The sequence below is a fragment of the Cydia strobilella genome, chromosome 16, assembly GCF_947568885.1.
Source record: "Cydia strobilella chromosome 16, ilCydStro3.1, whole genome shotgun sequence".
NCBI classification, from domain to species: Eukaryota; Metazoa; Arthropoda; class Insecta; order Lepidoptera; family Tortricidae; genus Cydia; species Cydia strobilella.
Genome location: NC_086056.1, coordinates 4965433 through 4988221, shown reverse-complemented (window position 1 = coordinate 4988221; position 22789 = coordinate 4965433). Strand labels below are relative to the sequence as shown.

The window sequence follows — 22789 nt, the reverse complement described above, 5'->3', positions numbered from 1 at the left end:
ACCGGCTAAACCCTCCACGGTACAGTATGCCTGTCTCGCTGCGATGGTGTCGGTGAACCAAAGAGCGGTGAACACGTGATCACAGAGCATTCCACCACGAACATCGCCTGGCAGCAGGCCCTGGAGCTTCGGCCCCCTCCCGAAGGCAGAGTGCACAGCAACTCCACACACTGGTCACTCATGACAACCTCCATGCCGGGAGGAGATGGAGACACCCCGGTTTCCACCCCCTCAGGTTGCCTTAACAACTTTTTATAGAGGTGGTCATCCTCGTGGCCACCACGATATATCCGTCCTAGTTCCCCAGCTAGGCGGAATGCCTAAGGAATGTTAAAAAAAGAATAAGTAAGAATATTCGTAATATTCATATAGCTATAGAATCCCTCTTATCAATATTAGTAATATTCATATAGCTATACCTATAGAATCCGTCTTATCAGAGCTAACCGGACTCCAACTAATTATATACTCATTAAAAAATGATCTCATTGGGCAAGCTGGAGTGCCTTCCTACTTCTTACTTCTAGGCCTTTAGGATGAGGTACTCAATTATATATATTAAAACCTAACCTATGTTGGAATGATTATACGGTAATGGTTTGGTAGGAACGTAGAAAAGTGACATGCTCGCTTGCCTATTTACCTGCACGCTAGGCAGAGTAGATACAGACATTACAGACCATTTTTTTTAATTCCCTCTCCGCCAGAAGTCTAAAGGGTTAAAACTATAGGGCCGGAAACCATACTATTGGCAATCTGATCCACATCCTACGGCACTTCCTCACGCATTTTGGCAATGTTTCGCAAGCTTTATCTATCCTAGAGCAACGCGGGGGCGGATGCGTGGGCGCATATCGCTTCCGCGCGTAGCAACGCAGGAGCACATGTCATTCATGTTCTCTTGAAGTATCGAACCTTAGAATTTCAACTTGATTTAAATTAGTTGAAGTGCATTTCAGATGAACCAGTTTATTAGTGCGAGCGGGAAGAACTGCGAGTAATGTCAAAACAAGTTTATATTTGTAAAGTTGTTATTTTGCTCTTAGTTACAAGAGCGGGAATTAGTCTAATTACGAGCTAGAGTCAGCCTAGACTAATCACGCTAACTTTGCACAAAATTGGCAATAAGACTGCACACATATCCCTATAAACTCCTCACTTTACGTAGCACTTGGCATGCAAACTTAGCTTTAAATAATAGTTCCTAATCTCTCCGGTGGCGCTAGATAGGCTCTGAGACCAAAGAGTATTGTAATATATAGGAGACTCTATGACATGACATGAACAATAGAGGCATAATAATGTAGAGATGAAATGGGGGAGGGGCAGCAAATAACCCGACCAAATTACGTAGGTTGTTTCTGGTATGTCGTCAGGAATGTTAAAACGTGTTTTAAATTTTGTCGCATTGCGTATGTTCTGTCCCTCACGGTCGCACGGGTGCACATCTATATAAAATACTAGGTGTATGGTCTAGGTACTTCAGTGTATGGTGGCGCAGCCTATTTACTGTTTTTTACGGTCACTTTTTGATAGATGAAGATTCATTTCCTTACCTCTACCTTCCATACTCTAACTCTAATCCAAGCGTCACTGCCTTCCGTCAAATTACCTATACATGCCGTTTATACCGCCGCGTCCACGCTGTTGCTGCTAGATCGATTCACACTTGTCAGAAGTGCCATAACTTGACGTAGCACTTGACAGGGAAACTTATAAACGTGTGCCACTACCTAAAGGTTGTCTGGAAGAGATCGCTCATTAGCGATAAGGCCGCCTGTTGTTTACCTCTATCTTCAAGTTTTATTTGTGAGGAGGATTTGTATTGTATTTTTGTATTGTATTGTATTGTGTGCGGAAAATAGTAACGTCTAACAACTGTGTGCTATTGGAACTGCATTTATAAATTTAACACATATAAAAAGTTATTGTGATTAATTGCGGCCTAGCAGAAGGTTTGGTTGCATGCGACTGATTTGTAACAAAGATATACCTAGTTCGCAAACCTAAACTGCTCGAAAACCACTGCATTAATTCTTTACCGAGCACCTTTTACAAGTTTAATGGTAGACGTATAAATCTGGTATAAATACGGTAAATGCGTATTTCATCATATTTTTTTAACTAACTCAACCAAATGATACTTGATGGGACTGGCATATTAGGGACCATCATCCGACGCGAGAGGTAATAGCAAGAATGAAGGAAAATGTACTGGATGAGTTAGACACGTGTTACAATTTAATTTCTAGACTTTGCTACCATCAATTATTATTTATTAAGATTGCTCCATTTTCTATACTTTGTGTTTAGTCCAAACTACTTGACATAATTATCAAAGCATTCTTTCAATTAGTGAAGACTTTGAACTTTTAGATGATCTGGAAATTATTGTTATTGGATAATCTAAAAGTTCAGTCTTCACTAATTGCTTTGATAATCATGTCAAGTACTTTGGACTAAACACGAAGTATAGAAAATGGAGGAATCTTGTATTGTAGTAGCTATTGTAACTTAAACATAGGTCTTCGCTTCGCTAGATTGCTAATACAGGTACTTGCTAAGTAAATCAACCAAAAAACGTTAGTCAAACCATATTGTCAGTAAATAAGAACAAAAAAAAACTATACTCATTCTTTTTTCTTGGGTGCTAGTACTAATGTAAGACAAAGAAGAGTATGATTATCTCTGTCTATGTCTGAAAGAGAAAGTCCTTTGACAAACTATAAGCGGTGTCTTTGGTTGGACTGTCCTTTTTAGAAAATTTCGTAAAAGATTTCTGGCAGTCAACGTCAAAAGAAAATTACCAAAGTATCTTCTGTCAAAACTAACGCTTCGGTTTAAAATCCTTATGGCCTCCTGTTAAAATCTACAGTTTACTACCGAAATTTCTGTAAAAACAGGTCGAAATTTCTGTAAAATGTGCGACAATCAAAACGTGAAGGCTGATCGCATAAGATGCGAGGCATGTCGGACCATAAACCTGGCGACGGACAAGTACAACCCCAAGCCGAGCATGGAGTTGTACAACAAGTGCACCCCCGTGCGGAAGCCGGACTGCGGCGGACGCTTCACAGGTAAGTACTTATCAGCCGAACACTCCCCACCACGTTCTAAACTGACCAACGGGTGGTGACGGTGGTGTATTCCCATTTGTCCCTGGGAACAATTGAAAATAGTCGTTTACAAATACTCATTCCCATTTGTCTCCACCTCATGTATGGCGGCGATCAAGTGGGGTGGGGACAAACGGACACCCGAACGGTAGCCCTGTCTTTGCAATAAAGTTTATCGCTGTACAATTCCTTGGTTTCCTTTTCTTATCTATAATCATTAGCTTTTGCGATCTAAGCAATGACGCGCGGGGCGTTTTTGTATGAAAATTAAATTCCTTAGCATCATGTTAGTTTTATAGTCGTGTACTTACACATTTAAATAAAAAAGTTTAAATTAAAACGAGAGAAAGCCAAAGAATGTTGTTTGGTCAGTTATCTATGTAGCTTACTGTACAATTTGGGACATTATTCTTATTATCTGGATCAAAGGTGTTTACGATTCGGAGTAGAAAAAAAAACAAATATGTGTACCTAATTTTCTTACGTTTGTAAGGCCTGTAAACAGCTGCTTATAAATCTTGCTACCCTGGTATAACTGCAACCTGCTACTATGTTACAATTGAACCACAATGGATTCGTCTTCATACATTTCATTATTTGTGTTTCATTTCTCATTCTATAATCACAGGAATTTATGAATGAACCAATGAGTGAATGAGATGTGTTATATCATGCTGCTCTTCCCTCTAATTCCCCTTGCCTCAAAACGGGGCACTTTTGTATTACATCGTGTCTGCTCTTGGTTTCTTTCGCCCTAGTATTTATTACAAATTATGTAATGCCTCACGTGGCCGTTGCTTAGACGATTTTATACGGCGCTTAGCTGAGAGGCTCTTATGTTTTAATATACATCTTACATATTTGTATTTTATGCAGTAGATAAGGGTTCTTAAAACTAGAAGGTAGGAGTTACATAATAAAGTATAAGTAGTATTTTTTTAAATATACATAATTTTACAATATAAACTTTGCCTTAGCATACACAACTTTACTGTTGGAACATGCCTGTTTGTGTGTCTATACCTAAAATGAAGTGAACTGTTTACCCTTACCTTTCTTAATTTTGTTGTTTTGTGAGTAGAGGGTTCGTAAGCGCATTGAGTAGGTATGCACTTTTGTCTCAGGCGATGCCGCTTGGCACGATTGTTCTTTAGGTTTGTTTGAACAAAGCTGATTTGGCCTGGTAATTTGTATGAAAAGGTTTGTATTATTTCCAAAATGAATTCCTCGTCCCTAAATTATACGAAAATGATATATATAGTTTGCCTATGCCCTAGTTGCTAAGAACAGGAAGAAATATAGCATAGATTGGACCTGGGGAGCCGACCCTTTCACCCCCCATTGTGGGGGGTATGCACGGTACGATCTCGTGGCTACCGGGCCAAATCAGCTTTGTTTGACCCAAGGAACAATCGTGCCAAGAGGCATCGCCTGAGACTAAAGTGCACACTGCTCCATACATTTCTGCTCATTACTAACCGTACTATTGTCACACAGAGCTCCCTTTAAACCCCACCTGCATCAGAGTGTGCCCGAGACATGAAGTCCTTGCGCGGATGAAAGGGGAGCTACCGCCCAAGATGTGTCCCGTGCCCTATGGTCATGGAAAGCTGATGTATGCCGTCAAGGTAAAAACTCTAATTGTCACTCTTGGATTTGAAACCCCACCATAGAGTATGCCTTAGACAAAGGAGAGCTACCGCCCAAAATGTGTCCCGTGCTCCCGTACTCTACGGTCATGGAAAACTGATGTATGCCGCCAAGGTGAGAAGCCCCACTTTGTTACACATAACTCCATATAAACCCCACATAAGAGTGTGCCCTAGATATTGAGGTGTTTGCGCGAATAATACGGGAGCTACGCTTGAGGCTTTCCGGTCGGAGGTCAGAAAATATTTTATTTTTATTTTATTTTATTTTATTGATGCAAAAAATTACACAGCATTATATTTACACGACCTTATTGTCAGTGTCTAAAAGGCGTGTAAATTAAATATATTGTTTTTAGAACTTTGGCTTGTATAGATGGTTGTAAACGCGACTGTACCTACCAAAAACAGGTTCTGATTTTCATAATAAGGAACCTACGTGGAGAGGTTTAGGACATAGATGTTTTACTTTTAACCCAGTATTCACTTCCTCTCCAACAATTCATCATCTCCTAATTACATAAACACAAAACATCATCTCCCTGCACAGGCTGGGCTCCTAGTCGGCGCAGTTTACTTCACGTACACGCAAGGAGTGTGGGGCGACCAGCGAGACGTCACCGAGGCGATCGCGCGATGGCAGGAGTACATACGCAGTATGAACACCCGCCGCCCTCCCGTGTTCGACAAGTGCGGTCTTGTTATCGTAAGTGAATTTCAACTTTAAACCTAACAAATTAAGATCGGAAATGCTTTAAAGCACGGAATAGCCACCGCGTTACATTGTAATAAGCAATAATTATACAACATTGAACTTTGATGCTTGGGCGTAAAGTTTAAATTACAATGTAAAACTGGAGGACGATCGTGCGAAAGTTATCAGCGTTGTCCCTCAGTTTTTACCCTAACCTAACTCGTTTACTACTAAGCGTAGTGAAATCGATCGGTGTATGCTATATTAGACCTTACTGCTAAAAACATATAGTTACAATTTCAATGAAAAGCTAAGCGGTATTAAAAGTTTGCGTAAATTATCAATGTATCCCTCGGTTGTCTCCCTTGCCAACGGCATGCTATTTTAACCTGCACGACACTTATGCTACCCTGGTGCGAGCAGTTACGTCATCAGTTAGTTTGGTCGCTAAGGTTACCGTGGACGAAAAATCGAGGCGGGCAGAAAATGCAAGACAGGTTAGCCCGCTGCTGCACACACACGACTGCGAAGAAAATGTACCGTGTGCATTGCAGATGTGAGGGTTGGATTTATAACACATTAGGTGCGAGCGGTACATATTACGACACACACACACAGCAAAATCATATTGCAATACATTTATTAAATATTTCATAATATGGGATTAAAGGAGAGTAAAAAAAATAAAAAAAACAGTAACGCATTTACCCCGGTTGACTTTACCGTAAGCACACCGCCCCACCATTTGTGTTTTTCATTTTCATGACCATAAAAATCTGGCTAACTAGGTGTAACCTACAACCGTTACTTCATACCATTTCAAGCAAAAAATAGTTCTTAATAATCCTGAAAATTACTGACATTCAAAATTTATTAAAACACAACTTCTCTGGCTGCCCAGTACACTCTAGCTTGCCGCAACAGCTCCCCCTCCCCTTGTTTTTGGAATAATTTATAAAAGAGAAGAAAGAAAGATAAGAAAGAGAAAACCGAAGTGCTCACAGAAATTAACTCTAGGCGGGCCAGTGGCCAGTCCAATCGACAAAAGTAAAAGAGGGAGTCTACAATTAAATTATCCATTCATTCTATTTCTATCCTCAATTCCTGTTAACAAATCTAAGCTCTAATGTTATGCTTTTAAAATCCAAAATGCATTACCGTTTCCGGATATAAAAGCTCCTTGGCAGTTCTGCGACCCTAGTATACAATAGAGTTGAAAAGATGCCGGCCATGCGTATCGACCTACGCGGCACCTTGCCTCCATGACATTCCTCTGCTACTCCTCAATCCTATGGATTCTATTGGACACCCTGTAACCGAGAAATGATGCTGCCCTGGTACTTTGTTTTCGTATTAAAAGCTCAACAGTCAAATTCAATTGTGTCAGCCACGCCTACGTTGATACTTTTTTAGAATACCGCAGCATTGAAAAAAAACGTGCATACCTAGAAGCGGCGCGGTACACGTAGGCACATTGTCTAAGATATAGAGTAGTGATGTTCCGACTATGGGTTTGGCCGACTAGCCGACTAATCGGCGCTCGGATCGGCAAATTCATAATCGTTACCTCCCGATAAAGGTTACATTCGTATGGCCACTGCATCAGCTTCGTTTAAGTTCGGATGCATTTGGAAAACAATTGTTTTGATCCTTGCGTCGCGCTATTTAATATCAACTGAAAGATGTTCCGTGCTGATTCAAAGACCTAACGTAACTTCTAGTTGTGTGGTGTCCCAGTTCAACTACTTTTTGTGACTCTGTCCCGATTAGCAGTAGGTACACGTTGTGTTCAATCAATATCGGCTCTACGATCAATGTGCTCGGCAATTACACATAACGACATTAATAATTCCCATGTAGCCACGTGAAATTAAGCCGTAAATGGGCATTTGGGCAATCAGCGGAAATAATTCGTGTAGTTTTGAAAATTGGTATAGTTATACCTTATGGTGTTCCTCATATCTCGAATATCTGTACGAATAGCATTATAATTACTTTAGAGTTCGGACGAAAGTTTTAACATAAAATTTTCTACAAATATGGTTATGTTTATTTTTACTCTACGATCAATACTTTAACAGCCTTACATAACCAAATTTGTAGAAAATGTTATGTTAAAACTTTTGTCCAAAGTAATTATAATGCTATTCGTACAGATATTCGAGATACGAGCAAAAATATGAAAAAGGTACATTCAACCCCCTCCTACACCCTCAGTATACCCCCCACCCTCGAGGACTTTTATGTTTATCTGGACACCGCAAGGTATAACTATACCAATTTTCAAAACTACACGAATTATATCCGCAGATTTTTTTAATTTTCTGGAGTTAATGCGGATTATCTCATTCTTAATTCATTCTCGCAGGGAACGCCAAGTATAACTCTCACTTCTCTTTCTCTTTGTTGCCATTGGAGCGCTTTGAACAACATAAACTTTCCTTAAGAAACCCGTGTTTTGTGAGGTGTTAACATCTTAGTAGGTCCTAGCAGCATAGTATAAGATGCCCTAATTAATAGAAATAATAATAAAAATTACCTGTTGTAATATTATCATTTATACAAAATATTATACGGACTGTAACGACATACATACTACCTTCACATGAATTTAATACGAACAAAACAAAACACAACAATAGAACAAACAAAACAACAATTTTCGAACAAAAGTTTTCGTTTGCACCCTAAATAGGTATTTGAGTAAAATGGGTACATAACATTTGATAAGTATTGGTTGTTTATTTCTTTTATGTCCTGTTTTTCTGTAGCTAATAATACGCCGACTAATCGCCAACTACAAAGGTAGCCGGATAGACGGCTTTCCCGACTAGTCGGTACATCCCTACTATAGAGTCAAATCACAATCAGTTTATTCCAAAATCATGTTAAATGCAATTCAATTTAGGTATGTAGGTATTGCGAAATTAATTTAATTCCACTATTAATTAAGCAAAAAGATTTTCTTTTCACACAGTATACAGGTGGGTGTAACTTGAACCTCTGATACGAGTATTAAACCTCTCTGGACTTCTCTAGATAGAGTAACTAAACTTGCCTTTATTGGTCATTACATTTATTTGTGAAATATTGTTTCCGAAATTCTGATTCCATTCTTTTTTCTGTATGTCTTGATAGAAAACATATTCTAAATTCTAAAGGAGGGTTCACTTAGAAGTTAACGTACTATAATGAAATTCAGAATAAGAAAGAGTCAGGGGGCGTACATTTTGGCGCCCCCCCCCCTTGGATGGCGCGCGAGGCACTTGCCCCCTCTGCCCCCCCCCCTAGTTACACCACTGGAAAGAGTAAAATGACAGTAGTTGGAACTTTGAATAAGTATTTTTAATACAGTTGCTCAAAAAGTGCTACTTTTCGTGGCTGTTTAGCGTGCGGAAAGTTGGTTTTCGCGAGCTAGTGCTTTTTACTTTTCCAATTTTTTTTAAATTTTTACTTGTTCCAATTCATGACTACTTATTGATGAGTGTTAATATTAGTTTCCTTTAAACGTCGTAGTCGTAATCAACATAAAAACTTACTGTTAATGTAAGAATACGAAAAATATGCATATTTCTATTTTATTACTTACCTCTTCATCATTATAAGTATTATAACACGTTTATTTTTTAATATTGAAAAATCGTTCTTAATAAGTTGTCTGAATGGAACGGAACGCCTGTCAAAGAAGAGGTGTATTTTCTTACTGCAAGAATGTTTTAAGTTTCCAAAGGCAACATTCGATATTGTTTTTATAAATATACGATACACAAATAATCGTAAATAACGATATTTAGGTAATAATAGTACAATGTTTTAATATTTACAATTGTTTCTGTCTTATACCTATAGAACATGCATTTGAAAAAAAAAACTTTCATTGAAGTGGGTTCAATAATAATAACAAAATCTATTCTAGTCGAATAAAAGCTAGAAGAAAAACACCTCTTCATAATGTCAATGTCAATGATGTCACAGAATTAATAATATAAAAGTTCCGAATTCCATTCCTTACTTGTTGCTTTTCTTATTTTTTCTCAACTGTATTAAAAAAACGTCGTTCGATACACGTGCGGAAATGTCATTCTTCGCTGGTCCCGAGTCTTACCACTCGCCTACGGCTCGTGGCAAGATATCTCGGTACTCGTGAAGTAATGACATACTTTCCGCACTAGCATCGAAATGTACTATTTTCTGCTTAGGCATTTTTTCTTGAAAATATTTATAAGAAACAAGAAAGGATTTATGAGTGCAACTAGGAATATTAACGCCCGCAAACATCAAATTTGAATACCTCTACAGAATTTTCAAAGACATAAATAGATCGCGCTTGACGCATCAATGTTTAGCCACCAATCTCAAACTCATGCTACCTTGGTAGCAACAAGGTGCCTACATACGAGGGACGCCGGAGCGTTATCTGTCTGCTCTCGTGCCGATACGCGTAGAGATGGGTGGGTGCCATACATACACATACAACACGGACAGGTACGTACACTCTCATACAACACAGGTAGGCGTGTACGCACGAGTTTTAGAGGCAGATATATAAGTAATGTGTGTGTGTTGTTATGTTCATACATTGTTGTCAGATTGTGAATGTAGTGTTGCTAAAGACGAGAAGGAGGCGTCATCTTTTGCACTAGATTCCTTTTTTTAGTCTCTATTCAAAATTTAATTTATAAGCGCTGGTGGGGTGGCCTAACGCTAAGGGCGTACGACTTTCAATCCGGAGGTCGCGGGTCGCGGGTTCAAACCCGGGCTCGTACCATTGAGTTTTTAGAAACTTATGTATTATGTACGAAATATCATTTGATACCTAGTTTACCCTCTGGGTTGGAAGGTGAGATGGCAGTCGCTTTCGTAAAAAGTAGTACCTACGCCGATTCTTGGGATTTGTTGCCAAGCGGACCCCAGGCTCCCATAAGCCGTGGCAAAATGCCGGGGCAACGCGAGGAAGATGATCATTCGAAATTTAATTTATATTTTATTTATCCTGTTCAGAAAATTCACTTTTCATAAGTAGATAATTGGTTGAATTGAAAGTAGAGATGTCCCTAATATGGAGTTTGCCGAATACGAATGAATATTCGGCCGAATTATTCGGTTCACCTGTAGGTACTGTATCATTCTAATATCATTTGGAAATGCTGCAATTACATAAGCAGCTAAAGATAAATCGTTTCCTAGGCAATTACCTAGAAACAAACAGGTTAAAAGGCAAGAGACTTACACACCAATTTTCAACACTCTAAATAATCAAAATACACTATGGATTCAACAACTCCAGCCAGCAGATCCTGCAGCAAGGACTAGGAAGAGAAGACTACAAGGGGGAGGCGATGTTGATACAAGATAGCACTGTAAGCTCGCATAGCCATGCGGTCGCATCGCCACCGAGTCGGTGGAGTTTGTCAGCGTCACCTCACACCGGCTAAGCCTTAAACGCGAAATTAAACAAAGTACGCGCGCAAACCGGCTTATTACGCAACAACCCCTGTCACCCCGCTGTAGGCACCCGCAGCCTGCCCGAGACACCGGAGCACCCAGTAGATAGGACTGGAGTGTAGGGTTTGCAGCTGGTTTGCAGTCAGAGGATAGTAGGAGAGACGGGAAGTTTTTAGCCGTCTCATCATGTGTTTTTGTGACAACGGGAAAACGTAACGTAACGTGATGGTAGAGAGTACTTGAAAAGTTCTGGAAGAGCTTACATTTTACAGATTTGCAAGTCTTGACTAACAAACAAGTGTGCGATATATAGCAAATGATGATGATGGAACTTGTTTTTACAGAGTTGGTCCTTTTGACTCATACATTAATTAAAGGAGGGGAGCCAATCAAATTTTTGATGCCAAAAAAATTCGACGTTTTAAATTTAGCAAACCCCGATATTTCATTTATTTTATTACTTTGACACTTTTGTGAATAAATGCAAAGTTCAACTTTCATCGGCTAAGCTTCGGGCAAGCTTTTGACAAGCTTGTGTAGTGAAAAAACCATATTGACTTTATTCGAAACGTAGGTTTTTCTGAAACTCAGTTGAAAGCAAAAATGAAATAAACCAAAACCCCTTATTTTGCGCTCAAACGAGGATGGGAAATTGTTGGTAGGTAACCAAACTCGTTTTTAGGGTTCCGAGCCCCAAGGGTAAAAACGGGACCCTATTACTAGGACTCCGCTCGGTCCGTCTGTCTGTCCGTCTCATCATAGATAGGCTCATAAAACATGCTAGACAGTTGAAATTTTCTCAGATGATGTATTTCTGATGCCGCTATAACAACTAACACTAAAAAAAGAATAAAATAAATATTTAAGTCGGGCTCCCCTACAACAAACGTGATTTTTTGCCGTTTTTAGGGTTCCGTACCTCAAAAGGAAAAAACGGAACCTTTATATTATATCACTCGTGCGTCTGTCTGTCCGTTTGTCACAGCCTACTTTCTCCGAAACTACTGGACCAATTAAGTTGAAATTTGGTACACATATGTAAGTTTGTGACCCAAAGACGGACATGTAACGTAAACAAACGAATTTTAAACATGGGGGCCACTTTAGGGGGGTAAATGAGAAAATTAAAAAAAGAAGTTTTTATAAACTATATCGTGTTACATATCAAATGAAAGAGCTCCTTGTGAGAATTTCAAATATATATTTTTTTTATAATTGTAGGATAAACATTTTAGAAGTTATTCAAGAAAATAGGCAAAATATGACCATTCCCCCCTCCCCCCCACCCTTTATCTCCGAAACTACTGGGTCTAAAATTTTGAAAAAAAATACATAAAATAGTTCTTTACTTATAGATGACAGGAAAACCTATTAGGAATGTGCAGTCAAGCGTGAGTCGGATTTAATTACTTAGTTATTGTTCCGACCCCCACGGGTTTTTTAAAGACATTCCAGTCACATTTTACGTAAAATAATACTTTGTTAAAAATTGTGTAATGAACGGAACCCTTGGAACGCGAGTCCGACTCGCACTTGGCCGGGTTTTTGCGTAATGGTACGGAAACCTTCGCGCGCGAGTCCGACTCGCACAGCCGGTTTTTTTGCCCCTACATATATATGAGTAATTTGTTACAAATTAGCTTATCGCTAAACTATTGTAACCGTAACACATTTAGCACTCGCTTAATCCAGAAGGCCAAAGTCAGCCATGCGGATGTTGATATCTGCCCACATTTTTGCAAACTTTCGCAGAAGCTCAATCTCCCTCTAAGGCCCTAGTTTGTAGGACGGGAGAGGGGCAGGGTGGACAAGGATTAAATGGTTTCAACAATAGGCCTTGTTTCATGCGGAAAGGACGCAATATCCTTTGTAGTGATAACGCCCTGGTATAATTGGGTCATATCATTGACAGCACTGCGTTGAAGTAATGTGATTGAATTGTAATGGTGGAAGTGGCCTCTTAACCTCTCGTAACGATTTAAGGGGCCCACTGATTACCAGTCCGCCGCACGATATCAGCCTGTGTTCGGAACTCGGATCGTCCGGCGGACTGGTATAACCAGGGGGCCCCTTTATAAACTATAAGGAGTTGGTTTCTGAACACTTTTATCATGTATTTCTGTTAAGGTTGCCAACCACAACATAAAATTCTTAAACTCGCTTTCAAAAATCAACTGCTTATTCCTCAAAAATCGATGATCAAGGTTACCCCGCGAATCAAAGTAACCCCCACCCCAGTTTACGGTACCTATGATAATGATCCAAATCGGGTTTTTAGTCAACTTTTATGCCTGGAAAAGGGGTAACAACCATATAATTTTGTTTTGTATTAAATCTCAAAGCGGACGACCTATAAAAAAATATAGTTCGTCAATCTTCTATTTGCTTTTTATTTTCAGAAAAAAGAAAATCCGGAGAGTATCATCGCTCCAGCCTACGCGTTGTATAAACACTTTGTCACATTGTGTTTTGCAGGCAAGTGATAATTATATATTCAAAAAAAAAACAATATTAGAAATATTATAAATAATATGAGTATGAGTATGAGTATACCAACGTTATACCAATTACACTAACATATAACATCAGTTACATATTCAAGTGTCCGAAAACGAGGGACGTCATACTCTTTGGCAACCCCACATTAGGTTTTGGCATTTTTATTTCCTGAGGATTTAAGTACACAATTGGTACTTAATTTGTACTTAGTTGAAATATATTGAACCATAGTTTAGGAGTACAAGCCAAATGAAGTTGGGGTTGATGAAGAGCATCACTTCACCTTCCCTTCCTAAGTTCCTCCTTCCCTTACTAAGTTCCAATATAATTAGGTTATGTTTCTTTTGAGGTCCCTTTGTTTGACATAATTATTGAAAGTCATGTAAATGAAAGTAATGATTGTCATATTATCATTAGTCATAATTCTGAAACCGTTAACTTTTCAGGATTTTCCTCAGGTTATCCTATAGATAGGTTAGGTTAGGTTAGTTTTGTTTTATGGCAATCCTGAAAAGTTACGCGTTTCAGAGCAAAACCAAATTATGACTAATGATAATATGACAATCATTACATTATGACTTTCAATAATTATGTCAAACAATAGAAACCCGTTTTTTTTCAGCAAACACAGACGGGAGGCTGAAAAAAAAACTGCTCACGATATTATTCTCAGAAAAAAAAACTTTGTACACATTAGTAGACGCAAACCAAACGCTGACTGTCCGGGGTCAAATAACTGTCTATCTTACCCTACCTACGACCACACGAGTGTGCAGTGAATGATATGACAAGTTTTAACGACCCCGGTCGTCAGTTTATTTTGCGTTGAACACCGGTACATAGTTGCCAGGAAACTCGCAAATTACGCCAACATTCGGCACTGAATTGGTTGTATTGTGGTCGCAGTCGAAGGCAAAAATATCGATCCAGACAAATGGCTCAAAAATATGTGAACACGACTTTATTGTCTAAGGTGTAAGAGCGTACACATATTTTTGAAACTTTGGGAATGTATATATATTTATGCCCTTGACTGTACCGAGACCCAAAATAACCATAACAGCAGTTATGTTATATGATTTAGAGTGCTCGTGTCGTGTCGTAAAAGGTAGGTACTAAATCGCGAGCACAGTACAAAATATAGGATTAAGTTGACTCCGTACAGACTTTGCCGTGACAGAGTGTGGAAGTACCATCAAACCATCATAAACGACAAATTCCACTGGAAATATAACGTTGACTGACTATCTTCTTCGCAGGTATTGTGAAGCTCCCTCAAATTCTCAAATGCCAATACTTAGAGTACCTAAAAGCCATTCATAAGAAAAAATTGGACGAAATACGTGAAAGAAAACTCAGGAAACAAGGATGAAGATATTTGTGAGTAATTTTTTTTAATAGGTGTTTAGTTTTTTACAAAAATAATCTGTTGCTTACGTCTAAAGGGTAATCCTATTGTTGGCACCCTACACTTAATAATTTCATGGGATAATAAAAAAAATTGTCAAACAAGTGTATACTTTTTTTATAAGAACGACTTGTTTTAAAATCACTTTTGTAGTATTAATTTTGTTAGTTACATTTCAATTTGTTATAGTGTAAGAAATTAAAAAATCGGCAAAAAAATGGACGCTGTACACGCGCTGTCTTTTTAAATATTGTGAAGTTTGGTTTGATAAAAAAATATTCACCCTTACGCTTTCAATTGTAATGTAACATGTAGGTAAGCTCAGCTAATATAAGAAAAACCTTTTGTTTAGCTATATTTATAACCAGTGTTTTGAAATAAAACTTCTTACCTACAGCTTTATAGTCTTTATCCGTAACCTAGGTCCTGAAACTATGAATCGTGGAAGATTGAGCCTTTTTTTTATGTTGGGAAAATGCCTTCACGTATCCCGTCTCGAGGGAAGCGAGACGGGTATGACGGACTAAAGGACGAGGATCCTACTACCGTCTAAAAACGCCTTTAAAGGGGCGGCGCAAGATCGCGGTGAGCATTCAACTGCGACGGTGGAAGATTGAGCCTGAGGCCTAGCTATAATGACAATTATTGATAGCAAACATTATTTAAGTTATATGTTATGCCGTTACCACGTCGTCGATGGCGAGACGAGTTAGACTCCTTTTTAAAAGAATGGTCAGAAACTGCACAGGATCGGGAAGACTGGAAAAAGTGGGTGGGAGGCCTTTGCCCAGCAGTGGGACATTATTTGCTACAACCATTAGGACAAATTGAATTATTTTATGAAGATATTTTAATTTCTACTAGAAACACTAGTATATAAGGTATAAACCGAACCGAAATAAATGTCGTATACGAATTAAGAAAAAACATTTACTTATACTTTTACATAAACATTTATATTTAATATTTTTTTCGTACTTAAATGTCCCCTCTCCCAAATCTCGTGGACACAACAAGTCCTTCGCAGTGCGTTCAGTGAAGCTGTGGAATGAGCTGCCAGTTTCGCTCAGACAGGCGCAATCGCTTGCGTCGTTCAAGGAGAGGTTAAAGAAGCTATGGTTATCTGATTGATTAATGTGCCTATATTTGTATTGTATGTTGCTTTATATTTTTCTACTTCTTTCCAATTTTTAGTGTATTTTCCCCATTCCTTTTTGTGTAATATATTATATGTTTATCCTATTAATTTTGTATGTATTTATATCCTTTATCTTTCTGGTACCTTGTTGTACATTTTGCTACATTTGTCACCCTCTTTTCACTTTCTCCTCTCATCTTCTCAAAGGTTAACTGGAAGAGATCCCTCAAAGGGATAAATTCGCCTTTGTACATCTTATTATTTGTACCATGTAATTTTTAATATGTATATTTGTACAATAAAGAGTTTACTACTACTACTACTACTAAATATTTCTTGCACATATTACTGATTTTTCTGTTTGGCCCAAGGGTTAACGTTAGAGAATGCCTTCTGGCATTAAGTTCGCCTTTTGTACAATTTTTACTGTGCAATAAAGTGGAAATAAATAATAAATATTATAACCGGATTAACCGGAACTCTATTTGCAACTCCTTCTGCTTATAATATTAGTTGTAAATTGTTAAACAATACACTTTTCGTCAGTCGCGACACAAGTGACATCTAGTGTCGAGTACAGACATATTAGTGCGAGCGAGATGTATATAAAGTAAATTACGTAGATGCTGACGTATATGTCAGTGTCATTGTTACTGTCAGTGACTCATGGTACGGGTATTGATACTAGTTTTGGAAACCTAGTTTTTAAGTTTGACATAGGTACAAAATTTCTACTCGCTACGGGATCTACGAAAACTATAAGTACCAGTAGGCCTAGCACATGATTCGCGCCGAGAAAAAGACTACCCGTCTTTTACTAAATGTATGAATCAAAGACCTATGTAACTCCGTATACAAGATGAATCTAAGTCTAACAGTCTAAGGAAAAAACATGTCTCGGAAATCAATTAAAATTGATTCTCTCACAGATGCAAATAATGCATGCAAGCTAGATACATGTACTGTAAACCTTATGTATTGTAACATCCCCATACTGTATCAATGCAAATAAATAATTTCTGATTTCTGATTTCTGATGGCGCTACCACCAATACCAATCTTTGGCCTATTCTCGGCTAGATGACGTTGACGGTTTCGTTTGTTAGTTAACAATTTTAACACATCTGTGAAAGAACATGGGTCAAAATCATATAAACATCATAAATTCAAATTATAAAATAATTTATCCATATATAATACATTTTTTTTTTTAGTTTTAATCGTGTGTCGATAGATGGCAGTAAATTTACTGTGACTACAAAATTTACTATGACAGTACCCTTCTATCCTATATATTCTCTTTGGTATGAATTAAAGGGGGACGGGTAGTCTATCTCGCGGCGAGATACTGTCGCGCCAATCATGTGCTAGCCCGGCAGACATAGATACGCTAAATCGGCTTTTTTGTAGCGGGTTCATGTAACTCTTAGTTTGAAAAATCGATAAGGTTGTTTTCTAATCCCACCCCTATCATCAGAACCTATGCCGCCGTCGCGCGTCAGCATTCAATTCTAAGTAGGTACTGTCCTCTGCGCCGGCGTCGGCGCCGTCTGCTAGCATGACCTCCAAATGGCGGATGTAGCAAATCGCTATCCTGAAAACAAGAATTTGTGTAGTTTAAAGAACAAATTCATTTGGCCCAGCCTACATATCGTCGCTATACTTACTCAACCTCATATCTGCAACAATCATTTGATGGAAAATTTGCTTTCCTCTCATTCGGAATACGGATGTTTTTGTCATCAAATGAGTGTTGCAGATACGAGGTTGAGTAAGTATAGCGGCGATATTTAATACCGATCTCGTAGCGTGCATAATCATTGACGGATTGTCCTTCACGGCCCTGGCTAAAACTTTTTCTAAGAAAATTGACCAACAGTACAGTCAGACTCAAATAGATAGTGACAGCCAAAGTGGCCAAATTATCGCACCTTTGTTAGCAATAGAAATAAGAACGTGTACCAATATGGGTCTCCATTGTTTTTACCATAAAGGTTTAAGTCATAATTTATTGTTTGTCCACATTTTCGTTAGTCATAATTTGTTTTTTCTCAGAAACGCGTAACTTTTCAGGATTGCCATAAAACAAACTTAACCTAACCTAACCTATCTATAGGACAACCTTACGAAAATCCTGAAAAGTTAACGGTTTCATAATTATGATAATGATAATATGACAATCATTACATTATGACTTTCTATAATTATGTCAAACAAAAGGGACCCCGTACCAATATATGTGACCACTTCGGCCGTCACTATCTATTTGGTTTTGACAGTACAGCTTACTTGGGACATAGATATGTCCCAAGTAAGCTGTCGTGTCGTGTCGTGTCGTGTCGTGTGTCGTACTATATCCTATCGGATCTCGCCGACATCCGATAGGATATAGCACGATAAGAAGAAGAAGTACTCAGGCCCACTCTATATGGGGGCGCCACAATTTCGATTTTGGGGGTATGCTGAAGTATTAACAGTTAAAAAAGTGGAAAAATTACTGCCTTGGGCGAGACTTGAACTCACGGCCCCTGGATCGATACTCCAGCGCACTGCCAAATGAGCCACCAAGACCTCATCCATAGTTAGCAAATCTTCCTACTATATGGGTCTAGGGGACCCTAGCGACATCTACCGTAAGAGCGTTACAATTCTTAAACGGCCACCGGAGTTCCAAGACATATTGGAAATTCACCAGTTACGATGTACTACCAATTCTAAATTATTTTTTAACAAGTAGAAACGTCTGCGAACAATGCTATTAAGCTTAGAATAGATTTAGAAGTTTTTTTTATATATTTTAAATAACGTGCGTGTACCTGAGACACTCGATCTTGGAGTACTTCTTCTTGGTGGGCTTGGTGACGGGCAACTTGGACCGCAGCAGGTCGAACGCGCGGTTCATGTCGCGCATGCGCGTGCGCTCGCGATCGCACGCCGTCTTTTTGTACTCTGTAAATTATATAGGTAGTCCATGAAATACTTTTATTAAGCAGATCTGGGTGCCTAAACAAGACGCTAATCGTTCGCTCTGTCGAACGAAACGGTAACCTGTCTCTGTCTCTACCATGGCACGACTATACTTGCCGTAATACCAACTGGCGACTGAGATCATAATGCTATCTCCTTTACCATTGTTAAGACCAACCAAGAGTGAAATGACTCGCCACTTAGTTTTACGGCAGGTTTAGCAGTAGGTACAATAAGTGCGAGCGAGGTCTTATCAAAACAAAATTAAAACCATAACAAATTGATAATTCAGAACCGGCCTCAATAAAGGGTAATGATAGAATAATAATGCCGGATTCAAATAAGCTTCGGCAGGGCATTTGGTAGAACGGGCGGCGTTGCGAGAAGGTTATATACCTACTTTTAGAGTGCTTTGTCTAATTTAACAAATATTGTAAAAGTCGGGAGTACTCTTTGTACTCATACCCCACCTAGATGGCGCTGTTCCGTGTCGTTAAAGTCCTGAATCGCGCTATCAAGATTTTTCTTGCGATATTGACGTTGGCCACTGTCGAAGGTTTTAGCATCATAGACTTTAGTTTCTAATTTTGTCCTATGGGATTTGGCTTAAAGAGCATATAAACTTTTTAGCATCCAAGCCATACAATTCCAAAAGAAAAACGTGAATAAGATACTATACTATAGTTTGTCAAAGGACTGTTTCATTTCAAACATAGACAGAGATAATCATACTATCTTCGTCTTACACTAGTACTAGCACCCAAAAAAAAGGATGAGTATAGTTTTTTTGGTTCTTATTTACTGCCAATTTGGTTTGACCAACTATATAATTATGTAAGATTGACAGGTAAAACCAATGCTGGCGCCATCTGTAAAATACTTCGCTCGGCAAACCCCATTGCGCTGAGTTGAGACAGAAGTGACAATAGTGGGGTCGGGAGCTCCATCACTCGCCTGAAGAGGTTTCCGAGCTGGAAGACCCTCAAGTGTTCCGAGGTGCCTTCAGCGGAGTAGGCTGCTGGAGCAGCCCCAAATTGATGGGCCCGCAAGGGCAACGCCGGCGGGGTCTCGGAGGTCTGCAAAGTTGTTCCTGTAACCCCGCCCAAAAGCGAGCGTCGGAACACCCCAGGGGTTTTAGTCCGTGTACCCACTCGGTTTTTCCCGGGCCGGGTGAGATCCATAACGGATTTCCCCTGGATAAAAAAAAAGAAGTGACATACCTTTTTCAAGCTGAAGCGCACGTTCCTTCCAGTGTTTCTCGTCTGCTTCGGGTTTTACATCCTCATGAGAATAGTCCAGTGAGGACTCAGAGTGCGCCGTATCTGGCAGGGAGGTGAGAGATGAGGCATAGTCTTTGGGAGGAGCGTACTCTTTATAGGGAGCGTAGCTGACCCCATAGGTCGGTGGTGGTGCTGAAATGTGATCAGAAGTAGGTATTGATTGATAATCCAGTACTTAATACATTAAATATCTGGGGAGACATAGGTACATCTTGACAATAATGCGACGCTGTATGAAGCCCCCGGTATTAACCGGAATTTTGGGTGTTTTGTGCTATTTTTACTTAGAAGCTAACCTAGGGTTCGCGTTTTTTGTTTACTTTGAGCAAAGAGAATTAAGAAGTCATAGATTATCTTCGCTTTGAGGTAGAGTTGGACCAAGCTAACTTGCTTGTTTGCTGGAATTTGCAATGGCAAAGTGTGGCCATGTCATCATTAATGTCAAATGTCTATGTTCTAATTTTTATCTTGTAAAGATCACGTTTATAATGACACTCCCTCACTTTATTATTTTCATATAGGTGCAAAGTTAGCTTAGACGAACTCTACCTACCTGTATGTCCCAGTGCTTAACACTGCCTCATTAGCAACTTCAATCGGTCGGTAATTACTTATTATTTATTAGTAGGCAGTTAGTTGGATTGGGGTGATAAAAGTCTGGTAGTTACTTTTAAATGAAATGATTAGCGATAGACAATTAAGAAATACATAGTAAATTATGAAAATCATACCTTCTTGACTAGTCTCCAATTCATGCGGCCTAAAGTATGTCACCTTTCTCGTCTCAGAATAATCCTCCAACACATAGGACCTGTGATGCGACGTCGTTTTATCATACTTCTTATGGCTGAACGTCAATTCTTCCTTCGGCTTATCATCAGCTTTCCCTATTTCTAGAATAACCCGATCTTCAGTCTCTCTATTATTATCTTCTTGGTTTTCTTTGACTACATTGTAGTTTGCGATTAGGGGTATAGGCGTTTCATCGTCGTAGGTTTGATTATACATATTGCAGTTGAGATTCTTTAGAAGGCTGTTTCGTATCAGAACTCTGTTTGGACTCGGCCTCGTAAAGCGATTCGCTTTAGTACTAAAAGTCGCTTATTTTTACTAAACTTGAATCGTAATTTTGTTCTAGAGTGTTCCTTTAATTTCGACGTAATCTCGATATTAAATTCCATCAAGAATAGCACTGTTTGAAGTTAACACCGCGAACTTTGTTAAGCGCGTAAAATAAGTTTTATTTCGCGGTTGTTTTATAAAAAATACTTATTTAAACTTTAATTAACGACCACAAGCTACCTGTTACAAATGTAGACTGTGTCATCCACTTTTCTGTGCTATTGTCATGCATATCCGATCAAAGTTGCGTGTGGACACAAGTGTACAGAATTCTTTTTCACGGGGCCTGTTGTATCTATTGTTATAAGATGTTTGATTTCGTTTCGTATTTTACTCGAGTTGGTTGTATAGTTAAGAATACTTATAGTGTGTTGTGTTGTATAGGATAGGAAGTTTTATAAAATGGGTATTCTTACTGTACTTACTACCTACCTACTTACTTACCATATTTAGATATGAAAAAACCGGCCAAGTGCGAGTCGGACTCGCGCACGAAGGGTTCCGTACCATTACGCATAAAATGACAAACAAATCACGTTTGTTGTATGGGAGCCCCAATTAAATATTTATTTTATTCTGTTTTTAGTAAGTATTTGTTGTTATAGCGGCCACAGAAATACAGATAGACAGACAGACAGCGGAGTCTTATAGGGTCCCGTTTTTACCCTTTGGGTACGGAACCCTAAAAATAACATAGAATTTTTTTTTTCATGTGTGAGAGCAGCTCTGCCCGCATGAAATTCGATTTGTACCATTATCCACTACGGAGTGAATCTCCAAAAGAAAGTTTAGCCTATGCCAACCCCAGGTCTTTGGCTTTTAAAATGCCGAACTTCATCAAAATCGATTCAGTAGCTTAACCGTAGAGTTATCAGATAAAACAGGGAGACAGAGAGTTTCTCTCGCATTTTTAAATAATAGTACCTATCCCGCTCTTTCCATCAGTCCATCAAACAGTCGATGATAGCGCAATTATCATATTTTCCACAACAAAGATCTTAACCCTTCGTATGCTAAATTCCCGGAGCAAGAGGGATGGGGGGGGGTTACATAAAATAAGTTGCAATATTTTTTGGCAAAACATGCATTTTATTTACAATAATAAAGTTCAATTCAAAACAGACTGAATAAAACACATCACACACTTTTTTATCAGAAGTTTCAGAAAAAAAAATCCGGCTAAGTGCGAGTCGGACTCGCCCACCGAGGGTTCCGTACTTTTTAGTATTTATTGTTTTATAGCGGCAACAGAAATACATCATCTGTGAAAAAGTTAGGTATACTAAACCTTTATTCAATTGAGTGTAGAAATACATGCCCCAAGTTAAAAACAAAAAGTAAATCCAATTCCAAACGTCTTATCCATACTATCAGCCATCGAACAAAATGGCCGCTTCGGTTGACCTTGACTGCCAAGCGCCGTGTGGCACCCGTCCCGCTGCGGACTCTTAAAAGTGTCGCGTGTTATTTA

General features: G+C 38.9%; 2 protein-coding genes across 2 annotated transcripts; one reads left to right on the top strand and one right to left on the bottom strand.

The window, feature by feature from the left end:
- Positions 1-2841: 2841 nt before the first annotated feature.
- Positions 2842-14775, top strand: LOC134748437 (uncharacterized). The gene is made up of 5 exons (XM_063683221.1): positions 2842-3077; positions 4614-4744; positions 5316-5471; positions 13304-13379; positions 14663-14775. The coding sequence occupies exons 1-5, from the start codon at positions 2921-2923 to the stop codon at positions 14773-14775; spliced, it is 633 nt and encodes a 210-aa protein (XP_063539291.1). The 5' UTR covers positions 2842-2920.
- Positions 14776-17422: 2647 nt separating this feature from the next.
- Positions 17423-21262, bottom strand: LOC134748487 (uncharacterized). Its single transcript, XM_063683287.1, has 4 exons — positions 20928-21262; positions 20137-20328; positions 18766-18898; positions 17423-17543 (listed from the first exon to the last, which is right to left on the bottom strand). Exons 1-4 carry the CDS (start codon positions 21202-21204, stop codon positions 17423-17425), a joined length of 723 nt encoding a protein of 240 aa, XP_063539357.1. The 5' UTR covers positions 21205-21262.
- Positions 21263-22789: the final 1527 nt, after the last annotated feature.